Source organism: Pleurodeles waltl, chromosome 1_2, assembly GCF_031143425.1.
Source record: "Pleurodeles waltl isolate 20211129_DDA chromosome 1_2, aPleWal1.hap1.20221129, whole genome shotgun sequence".
NCBI lineage: Eukaryota > Metazoa > Chordata > Amphibia > Caudata > Salamandridae > Pleurodeles > Pleurodeles waltl.
The window spans coordinates 982,795,163-982,818,347 of record NC_090437.1 but is presented as its reverse complement, the minus strand read 5'-3'; the positions used below and the strand labels follow the sequence as shown (position 1 = coordinate 982,818,347).

At 46.3% G+C, this 23,185-nt stretch overlaps 1 protein-coding gene across 12 annotated transcripts in view; it reads right to left on the bottom strand.

The window, feature by feature from the left end:
* FRYL (FRY like transcription coactivator) overlaps positions 1–23,185 on the bottom strand; it is a 1,894,812-nt gene that overhangs the window by 28,967 nt on the left and 1,842,660 nt on the right. For all 12 annotated transcript variants that reach the window (XM_069201557.1, XM_069201569.1, XM_069201550.1 and 9 more), the window contains one exon: positions 18,050–18,246. In XM_069201557.1, coding sequence (XP_069057658.1) covers positions 18,050–18,246 — 197 coding nt within the window. The remainder of the gene's footprint in view (positions 1–18,049; positions 18,247–23,185) is intronic.

Genomic DNA, 23,185 nt, shown 5'->3' with positions numbered 1-23,185 from the left:
GCCCAAGGTGGCTTCGGACCCATCGTTATACCGACAGTTACAGGAACAGCAATTATAGTGACGCTCACCGCTGAGGCAAAGAAAGTCTTCTGGCTGTTCTGTCCTAGCTTTGAGCGCCAGTGTAAGACGCGCTCTCGCACTGACATTCTCCTCGTCAGGCATCTCTTGTTGTGGACGTACCGCCATCTTGTTTAAGCATCATCATGTCGGTGACGCTCATACATCATGCATGCTACCGTCTCCGAAGAAATGTTGGAACAGTGATACGCACACCATTCCTGATCGCCGCAAAGTCAGTGCACTGTGTATCACTCTGGAAACAGTGATAAGCACACTTTATTACATGTAAGTGCATTGCCCTTCATGTTAACACTAGCGATTATATACACACACCAATCAATACAGTGATAAGCACACCATGGGTTTGTCTTTCTTCATGAAACCGTGTCATCGTTTACACCGACAATAACGGTGATATGCACACCTGTTGACTTTGCATAATCTTTAAGATTTACGAAGGTGTTTAACACATATTTGGGAATTTAACTTATACTGTGCATAGTTAGTGTGTTTTTACAAACTAATGTATATTGGCAGTGTTATGCACTTTTGAATGTGTTCTGGTTCACAGTACTATGAAGTGTGATCATTTCAACATGCAGCTCAATACCATAAATTCACCACCAACATTTTTAGAGCAACCAGGATCATTATCTATAGGATGGGAAGATTGGATGTTTGAAAATTACGTAGAAACTTTAGGTGGTAAAGTCTTTAATACTGCAAGAAAAAAAGCCTTACATCTCAATGCATTGGGTAAAGAAGGTCAACACATTTTTAAACACATACCAGTTGCTACAGCATTTAATGGAAAGCCACTGGAAGATGTGTATCTTGAAGCAAAAAATTGCTTGGAAGTTAGATTTGGAAAGGAAATACATATAGTAATGAACAGATATAAATTTTATATCCATTCACAAACTGAATGTGAGACAATTGATGATTGTTTCAAAGCTAAGAAAACTGTATTTGAAATGTAAATTTGGTGTCATGACTGATGAGTTGGTGCGTGATCAACTTATTGTGCACTGTAAAAGCAGGAAAGTTTAAGAGCGACTGGGCAGCTAAGAATCCTCTCAAAGACGCCGTTGATATTGTGAGATGTATTGAACAATCGGAGTATTGTATGAGAGAAATGGAGAAGGAAAATAGTATCAGCAGATTGTCCACAACTACAAGCTCTGAGAAAACCTGAATCAGAAGTTGGGGCAGCTGCGAAAAGCAATAAAAGCTTGTCAGAACCCTAACAACATTCTAAAAGATGTTACCGATGTGGAAGCAGCTTACGCAAAATGTACAGGCTATTGACAAAACCTGTCAAAAGTGGGGCAGTAAAGGGCACTTTGCAAATGGATATAGACAGGAGAATTAAACTAGAGTGGCCAGGATGGATGACGAACTTAACACAACACAATGCACTGCACTGAAGTGAGATAATTCTTTGTGTAGGATATCAAGAGGGTAATCAAGGTAGAAAGAAAAGACCTTTAGTTGATTTGGGGATTAATGACAAGGTGGAACAACTAATGATAGATTTAGGTTCTATGTGCACCATTGTTCCGAAATAAATTTTTACTGCTTTGTGGCCTAATTACAAGCTGTTTCCAAAGGATATTAACCCAGGTGGTTATCAAGGGGGAAACAATGAATTTGGTGGGATACATGAAAGCAACTATTGAGTTTGGAGGGAGATGTACTTGTGGTAAAGTATATGTGTCTGAAGGTGGTCCACCTATATTAGGTTGGATGCATCAATAACATCTTAATATTGTAGTAAGCCCCAGAGCTCCCAACCAAGTAATGGTGGCAGAGGATGTTGTGCTTTCAGGTATTTTGCATGAAACACAAGAAGTGTTTAGAGAAACGGTAGGCTTCATGAAGGGATATGTCCATAAAATACTGTTAAAACCTGATGCTATACCTGTCCAGCATAAATTGAGGCAAGTCCCTTTAGTAGCTCGAGATGCAATGAGAGAGTTGTTGCAAGAAATGATTGATTCTGGAGTGGTTGAACCAATAGAAACGCCTAGATGGATAGCTACAATAGTTATTACGGACCTGATGGAAGTATACATATTGTGTTGACCTCAGATCTTTGAATCAAAATGTGCTTATGAAAACATACCCTTTGCCGAACATAAACAAGTTGATTTTAACACTAGGCGGAGAAAAATATTGTTCTAAATTAGATCTAAAAAGCGCCTACTGTAGAAAAATGACACTGTTGGCATGGTCACCCCCCACTTTGTGCCTAGTGTTGATGCCAGCATTGATTGGAAGTGTGCTGTGACCCTGCTAACCAGGCCCCAGCACCAGTGTTCTTTCCCTAAAACTGTACCTTTGTTTCCACACATCCCTAGCACACAGTAAAATCCCACGTAAAAGGTACCCCTGGGACCAAGGGCCCTGTGGCCAGGGAAGGTCTCTAAGGGCTACAGCATGTATTATGCCGCCCCCTAGAGGCCCCTCCCTCAGTGCATGCACACTGCTTTGCCGCTTGTGTGTGCTGTTGGGGAGAAAAGAAAGTCGACATGGCACTCCCCGTAGAGTGTCATGCCCACAAACCACTGCCTGTGGCATATAAGTCACCCCTCTAGCAGGCCTTACAGCCCTAAGGCAGGGTGCACTGTACCACTGGTGAGGGGATAGCTGCGTGAGCACTATGCCCCTCCAGTGTCCAAGTCAATTCTTAGACATTGTAAGTGCAGGGTAGCCATACTGAGTATGTGGTCTGGGAGTTTGTCATTATGAACTCCACAGCACCATAATGGCTACGCTGAATACTCAGAAGTTTGGTATCAAACCTCTCAGCACAATAAACCCACACTGATGCCAGTGTGTGATTTATTGAAAAAAGCACACAGAGGACATCTTAAAGATGCCCCATGTATGTTAGCCCAACTGCTAGTGCAAGGCTGACCGGTCTGTGCCAGCCTGCCACTTCCAGACAAGTTTCTGACCACATGGGGTGAGTGGCTTTGTGCACTCTGGTCAGAAACAAAGCCTGTCCTGGGTGGAGGTGCTTCACACCTCCCCCTGCAGGAACTGTAACACCTGGCGGTGAGCCTCAAAGGCTCAGACCTGGTGTTACAATGTCCCAGGGCACTCCAGCTAGTGGAAATGCCCACCCCTCACTTTTGGCGGCAAGTCCAGAGGGATAATGAGAAAAACAAGGAGGAGTCACCCCCTCAGCCAGGACCACCCCTAAGCTGTCCAGAGCTGAAGTGACCATCTCCTTGAGAAATCCTCCATCTTGGTTTGGGGGATTAGGACCAATAGGAACAGGGACAGGGACGTGCCCCCCCCCTCCCCATAGGAAGTGGGCACAAGGAGGGTGTAGCCACCCTCAGAGAAAGTAGCCATTGGCTACTTCCCTCTGACCCTAACAACCCTAAATTTAGTATTTAGGGTTGACCCTGAACCCAGCTCTGCAGATTCCTGGTGACCTCAAGAAAGAAGGACTGCTGAGCTGAAATCCCCGCAGAGAAGAGGAGGTGACAACAACTGACTTTTCCCCAGCCCTACCAGCCCATCTCCTGCTTTGAAGAGCTGCAAGAAAAGAAGCAACACGTTCTGCAGGACCAGCAACCCCTGAAAAGCCTCCAGGGGACTGCCTTCATCACTGAGGACCAAGAAACTAGGACTAGAAGCCCTCTACAAAACATAGGAGATGGTACAAAAACTCGAAGTTATGAGGCAAACACCTATTCCCTCCATGTAAAAACACATACGAACATCTTCTCAAAGAAGGAAAAAGTACACAATTAAAGGGTAAATTCCTTCAGAAAAGAAAGAAATCTTTAGTTTTTAACACAAAAGTGTCATAACCCGTAAAGGGTCAAGAATATTAACTACTCCACTGATTAGAGTGAATGGAATTGACTCAAGGGACTATGTTTCAATGGAGACTTATGATAGCATGACAATTCCCAAGAACACGAAAATGTTGGAAGTCCACCCGAAGGTGTAGAAAAGCCAGCCAAACTGTATTGGCTATAAAACAGAACTTTTAAGACAAAACCACAATGTCTTTAGGCCTAAAAGATGATAATCTTCTGGTCTACAATGTACTTAATCTGGCAAAAGTACAGAACTATTATCATCAACAATAAGTAAACGTAAAGCAAGTTCAAGAGGCAGAATTAGAAACCAGACTAATAATGCATGCTACAAGCTACCTTTTCCCTTAAAATATAAGAAGGAATTTTGTGACAGACACCCTTCAGTACTGTACAATACCAACATCATGCTATTGATGAATGCCCAGAGAATAAACGTAAGGTCGCACTAATACTATGTGCAAGGAAATGCCTCCTTGGCATGGTTACCCCCTAACTTTTTGCCTTTGCTGATGTTAAGTTATGATTTGAAAGTGTGCTGGGACCCTGCTAACCAGGCCCCAGCACCAGTGCTCTTTCCCTAAACTGTACCTTTGTCACCACAATTGGCACAACCCTGGCACTCAGGTAAGTCCCTTGTAACTGGTACCCCTGGTACCAAGGGCCCTGATGCCAGGGAAGGTCTCTAAGGGCTGCAGCATGTCTTATGCCACCCTGGGGACCCCTCACTCAGCACATGCACACTGTCTCACAGCTTGTGTGTGCTGGTGGGGAGAAAATGACTAAGTCGACATGGCACTCCCCTCAGAGGGCCATGCCAACCTCACACTGCCTGTGGCATAGGTAAGTCACCCCTCTAGCAGGCCTTACAGACCAAAGGCAGGGTGCACTATACCACAGGTGAGGGCATATGTGCATGAGCACTATGCCCCTACAGTGTCTAAGCAAAACTTTAGACACTGTAAGGGCAGGGTAGCCATAAGAGAATATGGTCTGGGAGTTTGTCAGACACGAACTCCACAGTTCCATAATGGCTACCCTGAAAACTGGGAAGTTTGGTATCAAACTTCTCAGCACAATAAATGCACACTGATGCCAGTGTGCAATTTATTGTAACATACACCCAGAGGGCATCTTAGAGATGCCCCCTGAATACCAATCCGACTACTAGTGTAGGCTGACCAGTTTCTGCCAGCCTGCCACACACCAGACGAGTTGCTGGCCACATGGGGAGAGTGCCTTTGTCACTCTGTGGCCAGGAACAAAGCCTGTACTGGGTGGAGGTGCTTCTCATGCTTCTCACCTCCCCCTGCAGGAACTGTAACACCTGGTGGTGAGCCTCAAAGGCTCACCCCTTTTGTTACAGGGCCCTAGAGCATCCCCGCTAGTGGAGATGCCATCCCCTCCGGCCACAGCCCCCACTTTTGGCGGCAAGGCTGGAGGAGATAATGAGAAAAACAAGGAGGAGTCACCCACCAGTCAGGACAGCCCCTAAGGTGCCCTGAGCTGAGGTGACCCCTGCCTTGAAAAATCCTCCATCTTGAGTTTGGAGGATTCCCCCAGTAGGATTAGGGATGTGCCCCCCCTCCCCACAGGGAGAAGGCACAAAGAGGGTGTAGCCACCCTCAAGGACAGTAGCCATTGGCTACTGCCCTCCCAGGCCTAAACACACCCCATAATTCAGTATTTAGGGGCTCCTCAGATCCCAGGAAATTAGATTCTTGCAACCTGAAGAAACAAGGACTGCTGACCTACAAGCCTGCAGAGAAGGAGGAAGACGACAACTGCTTTGGCCCCAGCCCTACCGGCCTGTCTCCAACTTCGAAAACCTGCTCCACCGACGCATCAGACAGGGACCAGTGACCTCTGAAGCCTCTGACTGCCCTGGACTAAAGGACCAAGAAACTCCAGTGAACAGCCGCCCTGTTCAAAACCAGCTACTTCCTTGCAACAAAGAAGCAACTTTCAAAGACTGCACGTTTCCCGCCAGAAGCGTGAGACTTCACACTCTGCACCTGACGCCCCCGGCTCGAGATCCAGAGAACAAAAACCTCAGGGAGGACTCCCCGGGGACTGTGAGCCCGGGAGTAAGCAGAGACGACCCCCCTGAGCCCCCACAGCGACGCCTGCAGAGAGAATCTAGAGGATCCCCCTGACCGCAACTGCCTGTAACAAGGGACCCGACGCCTGGAACCAACACTGCACCCGCAGCCCCCTGGACCTGAAGGAACCGAACCTCAGCGCAGGAGTGACCCCCAGATGCCCTCTGCCTTGCCCAGGTGGTGGCTGTCCCGAGAAGCCCGCCCTGTGCCTGCCTGCACCGCTAGTATGACCCCACGGGTCCCTCCATTGATTCCTATCTGAAACCCGATGCCTGCTTTGCACACTGCACCAGGCCGCCCCTGTGCCGCTGAGGGTATGTTTTGTGACCCTACTTGTGTCCCCCCCATTGCTCTACAAAACCCCCCTGGTCTGCCCCCCAAGGATGCAGGTACTTACCTGCTGGCAGACTGGAACCGTAGCACTCCTGTTCTCCATAGGCATCTATGTGTTTTGGGCACCTCTTTGATCTCTGCACCTGACCGGCGCTGAGTTGCTGGTGTGGTAACTTTGGGGTTGCCTTGAACCCCCAACGGTGGGCTGCCTATGCCCCAGAACTGAGATTTGTAAGTGTTTTACTTACCTCCTAATCTAACCTTTACTTACCTCCACCAGGAACTGTTAATTTTTGCACTGTGTCCACTTTGAAAATAGCTTATTGCCATTTTTACAGAGACTGTTTATGATATTGCTTTTATTCAAAGTTCCTAAAGTATCTAAGTGAAGTACCTTACATTTAAAGTGTTTACTGTAAACCTTGAACCTGTGGTTCTTAAAATAAATTAAGAAAATATATTTTTCAATATAAAAACCTACTGGCCTGGAGTAAGTCTTTGAGTGTGTGTTCCTCATTTATTGGCTGTCGGTGTACAACAAATGCTTAACACTACCCTCTGATAAGCCTACTGCTTGACCACACTACCACAAAATAGAGCATTAGAATTATCTACGTTTGCCACTATCTTACCTCTAAGGGGAACCCTTGGACTCTGTGAACATTATTTCTTACTTTGAAATAGTATATACAGAGCCAACTTCCTACACTATGTGTATATTTGAAAGTATAAGGGACACTTCAACATACTAAACGTACAAGTTACTTACCTTCGGTAACAAAATATCTGGTAAGTAACTAGTACATCTGATAGAGACTTCTAGTTGCAGATTCCTTACCTTAGAATTGATACCCAAGCAATGGCATCCTCGATGGTGGACTGTGAACTAAGATCATACTAGAAAGTCCTGCAGGACCGAACGACCAAAGTAGCCGTCCCGACGGACCTGACTGTCCAGGCAGTAATGCTTAGCAAACGTGTGCAGAGGCCCCCCCGTAGCTGCCTGACAGATATCCAAGACAGGAACTCCGCGTTCTAACGCAGTGGATGCAGCAGTGGCCCTGGTAGAATGAGCCCGCAAGCCGCCATGAGGTTGCTTTTTCACCAAAGCGCAGCACATTTTGATGCAAAGAAGCACCCATCGAGAGATGGTACGTTTCTGCACCGCCTTCCCTTTCTTCGCACCCACATAGCCAACAAAGAGTTGATCGTCCACCCAGAAGTCTTTAGTACGACTGAGATAGAACGCCAACGCTCTTTTTGGGTCAAGACGGTGGAGTCTCTCCTCCTCATGGGAAGGATGTGGGGGTGCATAGAAGATAGGCAAAGTGATGGACTGGCCTACATGAAGCGGTGTAACCACCTTAGGAAGGAAGGAAGCCCTAGTGGGTAACACCACTTTGTTGGGGTGCACGGACAAGTATGGAGGCTTTGAAGAAAGGGCCTGAAGCTCACTCACCCTGCGAGCAGAAGTGACGGCGATGAAATAGACAATTTTGAATGTGAGGAGCCGTAAGGGACAATTATGCATAGGCTCAAAGGGAGTACACATCAAGAAAGTAAGCACAAGATTAAGATCCCACTGAGGCATGATGAAGGGAGTGGGAGGAAATTAGTGGGTGAGCCTCTTTAAGAACCTACTCACAAGAGGAGATTTAAAGAGTGAGGGCTGATCAGGAAGCCTAAGAAAGGAGGAAATGGCAGACAGATACCCCTTAAGGGTGCCCAATGCAGAGCCCTGCTGGGCTAAGGAAAGAATGAATAGAAGTACCTCTGAAACAGGGGCAGATAGGGGGTCAACAGGTTTGTTGGTGCACCATGCCACAAATTTATTCCAACGACAGGCGTATACAGTTTTAGTCGAGGGACGCCTGGCTGCCAAGATAGCATGTGTTACTAGCAGGATGCAGGAGGCCAAGAGGCCCAGCAGCCTCAGAGTCTGTCTCACCGAAACCCAAGACCAAGGCTGAAAGATCGGAATCATAGCCCGAATGTCTTGGACTCACTTTTGGGGAGGATAAGCCCGAAACCGCACTGTGTCCAGAACTGCCCCGATGAAAGGGAGCGTCTGAGAGGGAGTCAGGTGTGACTTTGGCACGTTGATAGTGAACCCCAGCTGGTGCAGGAGGTTCGCCGTAGTCTGGAGGTGTGAGACCACTGTCTGGAGCGAAGGCGCCTTCAACAGCCAGTCGTTTAGGTAGGGGAAGACTGAGACCCCTAACCTGGGCAGATGAGCTGCAACCACCGCCACCACTTTCGTGAACACCCGAGGAGCACTGGTAAGGCCGAAAGGGAGCACGGTAAACTGAAAGTGCTCATGACCTACCACGAATCGTAGGTAACGTCTGGCAGGATGGGGATGTGGAAATAAGCATCCTGCAGGTCCAACGCTACCATCCAGTCTCCTGGGTCCAAGGCAGACAGAACCTGAGCCAGGGTGAGCATTTTGAACTTCTCCTTCTTGAGGAAGTAGTTCAGGTCCAGAAGATCTGTCCTTCTTTGGTATCAAAAAGTAGTGGGAATAACAACCACGACCAACTTCTGGCACAGGGACCCTTTCTATAGCTCCCTTGGCCAAGAGAACCACGACTTCCTGGCAGAGAAGCACCAAATGATCCTCCGAAAGGGAATGGAAGGATGGTGGCATGTGTGGTGGTGCAGATTCGAAAGGGAGGGTGAGTTGAGTGGGGGTCGCTCCGGCAAAGTCGGGGAAGCGCAGAGTCGACCCAGACGTAGGCTCCGAGGACAGAGGCCTAGTTCGTGGACGCTCGTCCCGCGTCGGCCAAGCGACGGGGTGAAGTCGGAGAGCGATGGGACGTCTTCAACTTCTTCTTACCTTGACCCGAAGATTTCGAAGAAGACAAGTGGTGGTGGCTCCGCGACCGATCTCGAGACCTTCCTCTCGAGCGAGATTGGGATCTACGTGGAGTCGAGTGCCGGGCCGCCATCAGCTTTAGGGACCGTTCCCTCAAAGCCTTCGGATGCATTGCCAGGCACTCGGAGCGCGACTTCGGGTCATGGTCGCGCTCAAGGCACCACAGGCAGATCCTATGAGGGTCCGTCACCGACATCATGCGGTGGCAGTCCTCGCACAGTTTGAAACCGGTCTTCAGGGGCATCCTTGATGCACCAAAGGTCGCACCAAAAAATATCGACAAAATGGTCAAATTCGGCCAAAAAAATAGCTGAGGGTAGCTCTCTCTCGGATTAGCGCGTGGCGCGGAAAGAAAAGAACGGACGTCACTGCACGAGGGAGGCGTCTATGTATAACTCCCGATGTCATCACGGGACCACGACACCTGTAGAGTCGACCGACGCCACCTACCGACGTGCAAGGGTATTGGTCGCAGAAAAAATCTCCAGATCCAGTCTGACGCCTGTGGGAAAATTCTTAGGTAAGGAATCTGCAACTAGAAGTCTCTATCAGATAAGAGGAATACGTAGATTATTGTATAAAAAAAATAAAATGAAAAAAAACAGCTCAATGAAGCTGAACACATAAAAACAACCAGGCGAACCATCATAACTCGCCTCGGACGTAAACAATGAGTCTCCGTCACAAAGGATAGCTGAAGTCGGGATTTTATTGGCATAGTAAAACCCAATGCGTTTCGGAAACATAGTTTCCTTTTCATGTGACGGAGACTCATTCTTTATGTCCGAGGCGAGTTATGATGGTTCGCCTGGTTGTTTTGATATGGATGCGAAGTCTTGGCATTTTGCTTTTTCGCTTGTTGCCAAAAGGTCTATGTTTGGTGTTCCCCACATGTGAAAGTACTGTTGAATTACTTGTAGGTGAATCTCCCATTTGTGTATTTGTTGCTGTGTCCTGCTTAAGAGGTCCGCTAGTTGGTTGTGTATCCCTGGAATATATTCTGCTAATAAGTGAATTTGATTGTGAATTGCCCACTTCCAAATTGCCTGTGCTAGAAGGGATAATTGGGATGAGCGTGTCCCCACCCATTTCTGCAGGTAATACATTGTCGTCATGTTGTCGGTCCTTGTTAACACTGTTTTGTGTGTGATCTGTGGCTGGAATACTTTGAGTGCTAAGAACACTGCCAGCAATTCCAAGTGGTTTATGTGGTCTGCTGGATTGAGTCCCAGTCTCCCTGTATAGTGAGATTGTTGAGATGGGCTCCCTATCCTGTCATTGATTCATCTGTGGTGATTATGGTCTGTGGCACAGGGTCCTGAAATGGCTGCCCTTTTGATAGGTTGGTGTGGATCCACCATTGCAGGGAGTTGCAAGTGTGGCAGTCCAACAACACTAGATCGTGAAGTTGACCCTGTGCCTGAGACAACTGTTGTGAAAGACCCTGTTGTAGGGGTCTCATGTTTAGATGTGCATTGGGCACTATTGATATGCAGGATACCATCATTCCCAATAGTTTCATAACAAATCTTACTGTGCAAGTTTGAATGTATTGTAGCTGAGATAAGAGACTGTGGAACGCTTGAATTCTTTGTGGGTTTGAGTAAGCTAATGCTGACTGAGTGTTCAAAATTGCTTCCAGATATGGTTGAATTTGTGCTGGTTGAAGGTGAGACTTCTGGTAATTGATTGTGAACACTAGACTGTGTAGCATATCTATTGTGTGTGTTGTGTGTGTTGTTGACAGATTTGAATGGTTCTGACTTTTATGAGCCAGTTGTCCAGATAGGGAAAGACCTGTATATACTGTCTTCTGAGGTATGTTGCAACCACTGCTAGGCATTTGGTAAATACCCTTTGTGCTGTTTTTACTTCAAAGGGTAGCACTTTGAATCAGTAGTGTTTCCCTGCTACGACAAACCTTAAGTATTTGCGGTGTGCTAGATGTATGGGAATATGGAAGTAAGCATCTTTTAGATCTAATGCTGGCATGTAATCTTGTTTTTTTAACAAAGAAATGACTTCAAGTCTGTCCATGTGGAAATGCTCTGAGAGAATGTACTGACTGAGAGGTCTGAGATCGAGGATTGGTCTAAGTGAGCCATCCTTTTTTGTTATGAGAAAGTATAGAGAATATACTCTTTCCTTGTTGAGTGATAGGTACTACCGCTATTGCACCTTTGAGTAGAAGTGATTGTACCTCTTGTTTTAGCAGAACAAGGTGTTCCAGAGAAAGCCTGTGTAAGCAAGGGGGGTTATTTTGTGGCATGGAGGTGAATTCTAGGCCATAACCATTGTGGATAATGGACAGTACCCATTGATCTGATGTAATTTTGTGCCATTGATGGTAGAAATTTTGCAGTCTTCCTCCCACAGGAGATGTGTTATGGGTGGGATGTAGAGAAAGTCACTGCTTTGATGAGGTGGAGGCACCTCGTGTGGCAGTGGGATTTGCCCCTACTTCTCAAGTTCTGTCCTCTATAGGATCCTCTGAAAGACCCCCTAGAATAATACTGTTCCTGCTTTTGTTGGGATGTAGAGGCCTCTGATGCTTAGGGTTTAAAACCCCGCTGAATTGGGGCTTGTGAAAAGTACCCCGAAGAGGTGTTGTGTAAAGGGCACCCATGGCCTTTGCTGTAGTCCTTTTTTAATTTTTCAATGGTGGTATCAACCTCTGGTCCAAATAGCTGTTGTTTGTTAAACAGCATATTAAGGACCGCTTGCTGTATCTCAGGTTTGAATCCTGAGGACCGCAACTAAGCATGCCTCCTGATCATAATGCTAGTATTTATACCCCTAACTGCGGTGTCTGCTGCATCTAGGGCGCATCTAATTTGATTGTTGGCAATAGCTTGTCCTTCTGTCACTAACTGCTGTGCCCTTTTTTGGTGTTCTGGAAGGAGATATTGGAGGAAAAACCTGCATCTCGTCCAAATGTGCCCTGTCGTATCTGGCTAAAAGAGCTTGGGAGTTGGCAATTTTCCACTGATTTGCAGCTTGAGTTGCCACTCTTGCCTGCTGCACTGAATTTGCAGCTTTCTTTATCAGGAGGAGGAGCATCCCCAACAACAGTGGAATCAGGTGGCAATTGTTGTGTTATGAAGAGTGGATCTGATGGTGCAGCTTTATATGTTTTGTCCTCTCTTGGTGTGAGTACTCTAGCCTTTTCTGGGTCTTTAAAAATATAATCAGCGTATTTTTAGCAAACCTGGTAAGCATTGCTACACATTGGTACTTTTTATGTGTAGAGGATAGGGTGTTGAATAGAAAGTCATCCTCTATGGGTTCAGAGTGCAGCTGCACATAGTGGTATGTGGCTACTCTAGCAAACACCTGATTATAGGCTGTGGTGTCTTCTGGTGGAGATGGCCTAGTGGGATACCCCAGCCAGGACTACCCCCCACAAGGTTCCAGAGCTGAAGTGACCCCCTCCTAGCAAAATCCTTCATCTTGGCTTGGATGAAATGGACCAACAGGGATAGGAATGTGCTCCACTCCCCAAAGGAAAAGGGCACAGGAAGTGTGTAGCCACCTTCAAGGACAGTAGCCATTGCCCCCTACCCTCTGACCCCTGTAATGTCCCAAAATCTAGTATTTAGGGGCACCACTGAGCCTTGCTTACCAGATTCCTGGTGACCTCAAGACAAAAGAAGGACTGCAAAGCTGACCACAGCAGTGAAGACTTCAGATGACAACTGACTTGGCCCCAGACCTACCGTCCAGTCTGCAGCTTCAAGGCTCCTGCTCCAAAACGGCGCTGCATCTTGCAGGACCAGCAACCTCTTCAAATTCCCCAGAGGATTGCCTGTCCAGCAGAGGACCAAGAGCTCCCGAGGATAGTAGCCCTGTCCAGAAGAAACCCTCCAAAAGGACTTCAGAACCGCCCCGGATACGATAGTCCTACCCACTATACACCCAACACCCACGGCCTGAGCCCCGGTGGCCCACTGGCCCAGAGATGGCCCCCAGGTGATTCCAACCTTGAGTCCACCCTGGGTTGACCCCTCCTGGCCAACACAACAATGCCTGCAGATTGAACCCAGAGGACCCCCTGACGAAACCGGATCAGACGAAGATTCCTGATGCCAAAGGAGACCCCAGAACCCGCAGCCACCCGGGGCTTGGAGAATCCGACCGACGGTCCATCAACGTCCAGCTGGTGCCTCTCCTGCCTGTCCAGCCTTTAGTTTCCCGGAACCGACCCCTGGACCCAGCCTGCAGCATGTTTTGAGTCCCCCAGAGTCTCCCACCCTGCTGAAAAGCAGTGGGTGACCCTGCTCTGTGTTTGCACCCTTCACTCGGCCGCCCCTGTGCTGCTGAGGGTGTGTGTTTGGTGTTTGAAATTGAAAAGTGTTACTTGTAAACTGCTTTATCTGCAAAGATCAAACAAAGTTTCATACATATGCTCTATACATATTTACAACTGTACTTACCTGCAACAAAAATCTTCTATAGTTTTAGTAATAAAATAACAAAATATATATCTTTGCTATATAAAAACAACTGGCCTGAAGTTAGTCATTGAGATTGTGTCTCATTTCTTGACTGTGTGTGTACAACAACTGCTTTTCAATTCCCTCTGATAAGCCTAATTCCTCGACCACCCTACCACAAAAGAGAGCATTAGTATTATCTACTTTAGCCTCCGGAGAACCCCTCGACTTTACATACCGTACCTCATTGTGGTATCATATATACAGAGCCAACTTCCTACACTGGTCAATACGAGTTTCTCAGCTACATGAAGGCTTCTCTGAACCCTAGGTTGTTTGGTATCACACCTCAGAGTGATAAACCCTTAATGATTCCAGTGATAGAATTATCAAGAAATGCACAGAGGGCATCTAAGCGGTGCCCCCTGAAAACCTACCAACAACTGGTGTATTTACGGACTGGTCTGGACCAGTTCAGCCACCACAGGCGCGTTTCTGGCCCCCCAAGGTGAAAGCCATCCCCCTTGAGGGCCTGGGACAAAAGCATGCACTAGGTGTAGGTGTTAACACCTCACCCAGGCAAGATGGACATTACAGGATGGGAAGCTTCAAAGGCCTTGTCGCCTTTGTAATGCGACTCAGGTTCGCCAAATGGCAGAGATGACCAACCCCCCCTGACCTGGCCCCACTTTTGGCATCAGCACAGGCAGGAAAAAAAAGGCAGATTAGGAGGTGTGCCCACTTCATACCAGTCCTATGCCCAAGTTGGACGAGGTGAAGTGAACATCTTGTTTGGAAGGAATTTGGCCGCTAGGGTTATGCCCACTTCCCAACGGAAGTGGTCATAGAAGGAGTGCAGTCACCCTAAAGGACGGCAGCCCATTGGCTACCACCTGGCACTCCCTGTAAGTCCCCTAAATTGAGTATTTAGTTGGCAACCCTGTATCCTAGAAGGCAGATCCTGACTACCTACGAAGCAAAGGGCACAGAAGAGTCACACCTGCAGAGGAGGAAAAGAAAAAGCAGCGGAACTTGGAACCAGCCCCTCTGGCCTGCCTCCTGATCTCGACTGACTCTGCGCAAAAGACAACTAGTCCTGCAGCTGAGCCTTCAAAAAACCGAAGAGGACTGCCTGCCTTCTACAAAGACTCAGACTCCCAGTTAGCAGTGGAACGTCTCTGCAACAAAGTTTCAAGAGAGGACTATGCAGCCCCAGGAACAGCAAGGACCCGACACCCTATGTGACCTCCGCACCCGAAAACCACAACCAGAGGTGAAGCCAACTGATGGTACCAGCCCAGTTACCTGGCTGGCTAGAGTCTGAGTCCATTCAGGTTTCACCCTTCTTGGACTCGCCTAAGCTGCATACAGCCTCTGCACACAGGGCCTCTCTCCTGCAGCCTTGTGTTGACCTAAAACCTGACACCTCCAGCAACCACTGTAACCGTTGCACGTGACCCGATCCGAGGTGGGTCACTGGTGCCAAAGATGTTCCCCGGCTCCTAAGAGCTTGAGTTCACCCTGGTTCCACTCCTGCAGGACTCCTTGAAGACGTCTGCAGCCTCAACACACAGGACCCTCTGACCACGAGTACTCACGGAAGAGAAAATCCGATGCCTAAGGACACCCCTGCATCGTCGCCCCTGGACACTGAAGAGGACGACCAAAGGTGCACCCACATTCTTAAAGGCCGCAAGTCTACTACCTTCCTGCTTGTTGTCCCTGACTGGCTTCCTAGCCAGAGCCTGCAGCCTGTCTTCATGAGGACCAATATCCACTAGGAAACCATTGGGCACTCGACACCTTACTGCACCTCTGCACCTGGCAGGCTCCAGTGTCGCCCACTCTGACCTGTTGGTGTGGTTCTGATCAGTGCCCAGTACCTACCTTAAATCCCTGAGATTGGCTTTGTAAGTAGTTTTTCCTCCAGAGGACAACATTGAGAGAACTCTGAAAATTGCACTATAAAACTATAAAGTGTTTTTGCTTAAAAGTCTACTTACCTGATTTTGACGTTCTTGGGTTTGAAACATATATAAAAAGAATTGTCAGTTTTCTAAATTGGCCTTGGATTTATTATTTGAGTGTGTGTCTAATTTATTGCCTCTATGACTACAACAAATGCTTGGCAATACCCTCTGATAAGCCTAACTGCTTGCTCACACTACCACAAAATAGAGCATTAGTCCTATCTATTTTTGACTCTGCAAAGCCACTTGGAGATCCACTAAATTCTCTGCACAGTGTCCTTCATTTTAGTGCACTATATTACAGCTTCCTACATATTCAAACAAGCAAAAGATATGACACTTTGTTTTGATTCTTGTTGAAAAGATCCACTTCTAGAATCTCTACCACTTGAGGATTTGCTGGAAAATCTGTGGGTGTAGTTACCATAAGGGGGTCAATGGAAAAAGCAGTCAGTGACCATGCTCTCTTTCACAGTCCTTGTTAGGTGATCTTCTGAGAGAAAACGTTTTTTGTCAATAGCCAAATGTCACAGATGAAAGTCTTGCCATACAACTTTTCTTGACCCAGCCTCTCCTATTCTGTTTCTAAAGAGCATGTTGACTGTGCTCTCAATCAGTATAGGAATGTCAATTTGTGACTCTAAAGGAAGAAAAGCGCGTAGGCAAGCAGCCCTTAACTCGAATATGCATACATGGAGTGCTCCATTTGCAGGGTTCCTGATAGCACTGAATGAATTTGTTTTCAAGACAACCTTTTGCCTAACACAGAGTTTGGACTCCTCTATCAATATCATGTATGCTGGTAATGGTACTGGAAATGGTTTCACTAAAAGCAAGTAGGATAGCCAAATCATGTTTTGTGACAGTCAAAATATTGGTTCCATCTGCCTCACAGATACCACTGTATGAACCAATGAAGTACAACGATTACAACAGCTTTCTGAGTGATTTGAACTAACAAAAAAGTATAAATAAATAAAAAAAACGTTAAACCCAGCCATGCATAAAGTAACAACTGCAAAGCTTTGTACCCATTTTATGCAGGTCTTCAAATAACCATACTGGCTGTGTGCTAGTAACGGTCACCCTGACTACTCCATGGTGCCAAAGAAGGATGGAGGCCTTAGTTCTATTTTAAAACTCTGTCTCTCCTAGTGGTATGATGTGTACTGCTTTGAAGTTTCCAGATCCAGTCAGATGCCTGAGCAATACTCACAAGGTGAGGAGTCTATCAGATAGGGGCAAACTGTGCTCAATGTTCAACCTGGACAGATGAATGCCCTAACACTACTACAAAAACCCATTTAGTTCTGAAATGGATTTAGTATATTCTGCAAAAGATAGGGAGGGAATCTGTGAACAAGCTGTAAATCTTCTCATACCAAAGGGTGGGCATACTTGTCAGACAGTTATCCGGGTTTCATCTAGTTAGAACATCCAAGTACGAGTATGGTTACTGGGTCATTGCTTTATTGAAAATTATCCAAATACCTTAAGAGTTTTTGCCCTTCAGGATGAAAGGGAGTCAAACTGAATGCTTATTTGAGTTTGTGTATCCAGTTTCAAATGCCATTCTACAATTACAAGCCTTTGCTAAGACACGTTTCAGAAAAGTATACAGATCTATCCAATGTACGTATTTATTGAGTCAAGATCAGAGTTGCTGTAACCATTTTAAATGTATTCTTTATGTATATGTTTGTCCTCGTTAGATGTAGAGTACCACAAGGCTTTCACTAGTTCTTCTAGAGTAATTAAGTATGTTGGAGTAACCTTCCAGGTCATTCATCTTGAGTGATTCCTTTCTAGCACATCCCCTTTCAGAAATTAAGAAAATGCTTGCTTTGTGTCTAAATCAAGAGAGCTATAATAACAACCAAATTTAATGTAGCCTGCTACATAAAATACTTGTGTCTAACTCGAGAGACCTCTAGTAGTAGCCTAATATACTGCAGTCAACATCCAAAAAGTGCTGATTGCGCCATTCTAAAACTCCTAGGGTATGCAAATGCCACTTTAGGATGCTGAACTTTGTGTTTTAAGTTCATTTAAATCTTGTGACGTAAGCAGGTACTGAGAACGAAAACTAATTCGGAGGACTGAATTTGCACAGTGTACTAGCATTGCCAACTTTGATAAATATGGCTTGAACTGTCCATTTCAAAGGAAATATATTGGCTTTGCCAGTGCTTATTATAATCTGTAAAACTTACTGGGTAGAAGTCTGGTTCTCTTATTCCTAGAAAAAAAAACACCAACCCTCCTAGTCAACACAGCCCCAGAGGGTCACTCTGACCTGGAACGATGAAATCCAGGATGGGCCAGGAGCTGCTGACCATCTCAATCAAGGTGAACTGTCACACTGACAAATGGTTCCCATCTTCAAACAAATATTCTGTTTTTAGAATAACACACTTTTAATAATTTCCCACATTACCTGAAAGCCTTGACCTGTGCAATTGCAGACAAAAATTCCTTGCTCCTTAAAGTTTCTAGGAGGCAATGAATAGCTGTTTCTGTATCGCATTGGCATGCTTCGGCGATTTCAGCCTCTTCTACGCCACTGTCAGAGAGAGATTCAGCTTCTTTTAAGTAAGACTCCAGAGCTGCAAGCTCTTCAGACATGTTTATAACCTAAAATAAAAATGCAAAATATTCACAGGAAAATACAAACTAGTAGATTAAATAGATTTGGCTTTTGTATGGGGCAGTTGCAGCAACCAAATCAACACACTTTTAAGACCACATTTTCACAAAGTCCGCACAAATAGGTATTAAAGCAGACTTACATAACATAAAACTAATGCAGCAAGAGAGCAGTGGGTGATGGCAACTTAGAGGAGCATTGCATAATGAGTGCCTCAGGTAAGATCTGAGGTATGTAGCATTCAAAAAGTCAGACCAACCTTTGATGATATTCAAGAATTTAAATATGGTGTATAAGAGAACGGCACTGCATAACTCGTAGTAAGAGTGCGCTCTTGTTTAAATTTGGCAAAAAATAGACGTGGCTTGAGTGACAGGTCTTCTCTGATTTACTAATTAAGGCATACCCTTCAATTTTCGCAAATGTACTTCAAAGGAACCATACAATATAGAATCATACTTTCAACAAACAAGTTACTTACCTTGGTTACGCCATACCTGGTAGAAACTCAATCTAGCTGCAGATTCCTCACCCTAGAATAATTCCAACGTATCAGACTGGATGATCTGGAAACTTGGACGAGCAGTACCCCTGCACCAGTAGGTGGCACTGGTGACCACTGGTGTGCGAAGCTAGAGCCCTTAAAAGGGTATACACTATAATCCGTTCAAAGAGCGGGGACATTGGGAGGGTCAGTAAGGAATCGGTGGCCAGGTAGAGTCTCTACCAGATAAGGCATTACTAATCATTTGGAGTAGTTGTCCGTTGCCCAAACAACTTTTTTCTTTCTGTATATACTTTTGTGTTGTTCTTTCTTGCAGTGTTTCCTTGCACTTGAGACATATCGTACAGTTGTTCATGCACACTAGACCAACCTATGATGTTAATTGGTGCTCTGTGTTGACTATGAACTACACTTAAACAATACACAAACAATAGAAAAATCACTTCAATTCACTTGTGTCCATTGTGATTATTATTACTATTATCTTTTGGTTATTTTATGTATGTGATTTGTCTGACATTGTTAATTAAGTTTGGTGGGTGTCTCTCCATCAACCCCCATCTTCTTGACCTTCTCATATTTCACATTCCATATTGACTATATTATACAAAGTTGTATGGTTATCTGTGTAAGAAACTGGCCAGGTGTGTGCTGGACACCTATAATGTTAGCACCTTATACCAGGTCCAGGCAACCCCATTAGTGAATGCAGGCAGGGCTCTCTAGAGGTAGCTGTGGACGAGCAGCCAAGACGTATCTAGGATACATGCAAAGCCTATGCAATACCACAATAGTCACACAGTAACTTATTACACATGAAAAGAACCACACAGTGTTACAAAAATAAAGGTACTGTGTTATAGTAACACCACACTATATTACTTGTAGGCAGTCACCAGACTGGAGGTAAATATACACACAGTAATAATTAGGAATTGGCAGAAGAAACAACAAGGACTGGTAAAAATTCATGAAAAATAGTTAGGGCCCTAGGGGAGGACCAAACCATACACTAAAATAGTGGAATGTGAAGTCCTCCACCCAAGGATATGGAGTCATTAGAGAGAAGCGGGAAGAACTAGGGACCCCAAGAGGTGAGTACCTAAGTGACCCCCAGCAACCAGGAGAGCAGAGGTAAGTACCTGGTCTTCCCAAGGACTAACAAGAGGACTTAGAAAATGGATTGTGCAAGAACAGGCCCAGACTAGAAGAAACCAAAGGTGGATTCTGGAAGAAGAGGACCTGCAAAAGAAGGGAACAGGGTCCAGCCCACAAATACGTGTCCAGTCAGGGAAGGAGCCACTACCAACCCTTCTGTGGATGAAGATCTGGGTCAACGGGGGAAGAAGAAGAGCAGCTGTGGAGCTTAGGAGCTGAAGAGGAGTCCTTGGAGCAGTGTAGAGGGTGTCTCACATCAGTCGTCGGATTGCAGATGGTCAGTGGTTTAGGAGAACCTACAACAAGTCTTGGCAAATGCAAAAGAATTAGAAATAAACAATACAGAGGAGTCCTGGTGGAGTCTTCCATATCGAATCAGGGGACCCACCCACAAGGGAGTCTCTAAATAGCCCTAAAAGGTCGACCGGGCACTTTGCATGGTGGCCACCTATCAGGAGGGATCTCGGACGTCACATGCCTGACCTGGCCACTCGGATGCTCCCAGGGGCCTCTGCACATATTGATTTCAAGATGGCAGAATCAACCGGCCACCTTGAGGAGCTCTGGCGGCCAGATTTGTCCAGTTTCGTGCCAGAGCAGAGACTGGGGGTCCTGGGCTGGTGCAAACCAGTTTATGCAAGGAGGGCACCAAATGTGCCCTTAAAGCAAACTGGTGTCTTGGAGAGGCTACCCTTCCCAAGCCATGTAGCACCTATTACCAAGGGAGTGGGCGTTGCCTCCCTCACATAGAAAATCCTTTGTTTTGCCTTACCTGCTTGAGCTGGTAAAGCAGCAGCAGGGCAGAAACCGGTCTGAGGGGTAGCAGCAGCGACGGCTGCCTGGAAGACCCTAGAAGACTGTTAGGGGCAATACTGGGCTGTCCTCTAAGGAGCCCCCATAGTGCATGGAATCATACAACCAATACTGGTGTTAGTATTGGGGTATGATTCTGACATGTTTGATACCAAACATGCTAGTTTCGGAGTTACCATTAGGTAGCTGGACACATGCACTTACGAAGTCCAGTGCAATGGAACAGCAGTTCACAGGGACCCCTCTGCTCTCTCACACAGGGAACTGCCCTCTGGGCTAGGCGGGCCTACCATAGGGGTGAATTACAGTGATGGGTAGTGAAAGGGTGCATGCACCTTTTCACGCAAGCTGCAATGGCAGGCCACCAGACACATTTTGCATGGGCTCCCATGGATGGCATAATACATGCTGCAAGTCTATGGGGACCCCATGGGTCCTCCATAGCCTGGCTACCTAAGTACCATATACTAGGGACTTATAAGGGGACACTAGTGTGCCAACTGTAGAGTGTAGAAAAGTCCTAGGCAACCAAATTTAGAGACAGAGAGCATAATTACTGGGGTCCTGGTTAGCAGAATCCTAGTAAAGCTTACTGATAGCAGGCAAAAAGTGGGGGTAACCATGCCAAAAAGAGGGTACTTTTCTACACCCCCCACCCCACAATATGACTAACTTTGCCATGTTGAGTCTTCATTGTCTAAGTGGAAATATCTGCGTTGGAGTGGTTGCTCTCAGGTCTATGTTCCAATGTAAGTCCATTCCCTGTAGGGAGATGGGCCACCTCAACAATTTGGGATTCTCACCTTTCATTTGCCTAAGCCATAGGAAGGGCTTGTGGTCGGTCTGAATAAGGAAGTGAGTGTCAAACAAGTACGGCCTCAGCTTCTTCAAGGCCCAGACCACATCAAAGGCATCCCTCTTAATGGCTGACCAACGCTTTTCCCTGGGGGGTCAACTTTCTGCTTATGAAAGCTACATGTTGATCCTGGCCCTCATTATTTAGTCGAGAGTACTGCCCCTATCCTACCTCAGAAGCACCTGTTTGTAAAATGAACTGCTTGAAGTAGTCATGGCTTCTTAGAATGGGAGCAGAACACATGGTCTGTTTCAGGTCATCAAAAGCGTTTTGGCAGCTAGCTGGCCATAAAACGTTTTTGGGCATCCTTTTAGGTGTGATGTTATTTACAGGGCATACAATGGAGCCATAGTTCCTAATGAACCTCCTATAGTACCCAGTCAGGCCTAGGAAGGCTCCGACTTGGGTCTGAGTTGTAGGGGTAGTTCAATCCAGGATTGTCTGGATTTTGCCCTGGAGTGGCTGGATCTGGCCTCCATCTACCAGGTGGCCCAGATAAATCACTTTGCCCTGCCCTATGTAGAATTTTGATGCCTTGATAGTGAGGCCGGCTCTTTGCAAAGTCTCCAATACATTTCAAAGGTGAACTAGGTGATCCTCCCAGGCAGAGCTAAAGACAACTGTGTCATCCAGATAAGCTGTACTGAAGCTTTCCAGCCACTGGAGAACTTTGTTCACCAATCTTTGAAATGTGGCAGAGGCATTCTTCAATCCAAAGGGCATCACTGTAAAGTTATAGTGCCCACTAGGAGTGGAGAATGCTGTTTTAGGTTTGGCATCCTCTAATAATTTGATCTGCCAGTATCCAGCAGTTACATCAAAGGTGCTGAGATACCTGGCAGCAGCCAGAGTATCAGCTCATCTGCCCTATGGATTGGATGAGCATCAGTTTTTGTTACTGCAGTGGTTCTCAACCTCCTGAGTTCTGTGGACCCCCACTTTATCATTACTGGAATCTGGGGACCCCCTGCTGAGTCATTAATGAAAGCAGGGGACCTAATCTCTTAATATTATTAATTTTCTGAGCCCCTGAGGAGGCTTTGCGGACCCCCAGGGCTACCCGGACCACAGGTTGGGAACCACTGTGTTACTGTATTGAGGCCTTTGTAGACCACACAGAACATGATCTCTTTTTCCCATTTGGAGAGTGTGGTTTTCGTACCAGGACTAGCCCAAGCACTGTATGAAGGCTCAGTAACTCCTAGGTCAAGCATCTTTGGCACTTCTGCTTTGATGCACTCCCTGATGTGCTCAGGCTGCCTGTATATTTTACTTTTGACAGGCAGGCTGTCACCTGTGTGAATTGATGTGTTCACACCATGTGGTTTGACCAGGGGTCAACGAGAACAGTTCAGACAACTGGCCCAGGGGATTTTTGCAATCATCCTCTTGTTGGTTAGAGAGGCAATCAGCAAGAATAACTCACTCTAATGAACCATCCACTGTATTGTCAGGGACTGTGTCACTCTCCTCTTCCTGACCCTCATCAGTGGCCATGAGCAAAGTCATGACAGCCCTGTCATAATAAGGTTTTAGGCGATTCACATGAAGCACCCTGAGGGGGCTTCTTGGGCTGCCCAGGTCAACCAGGTAG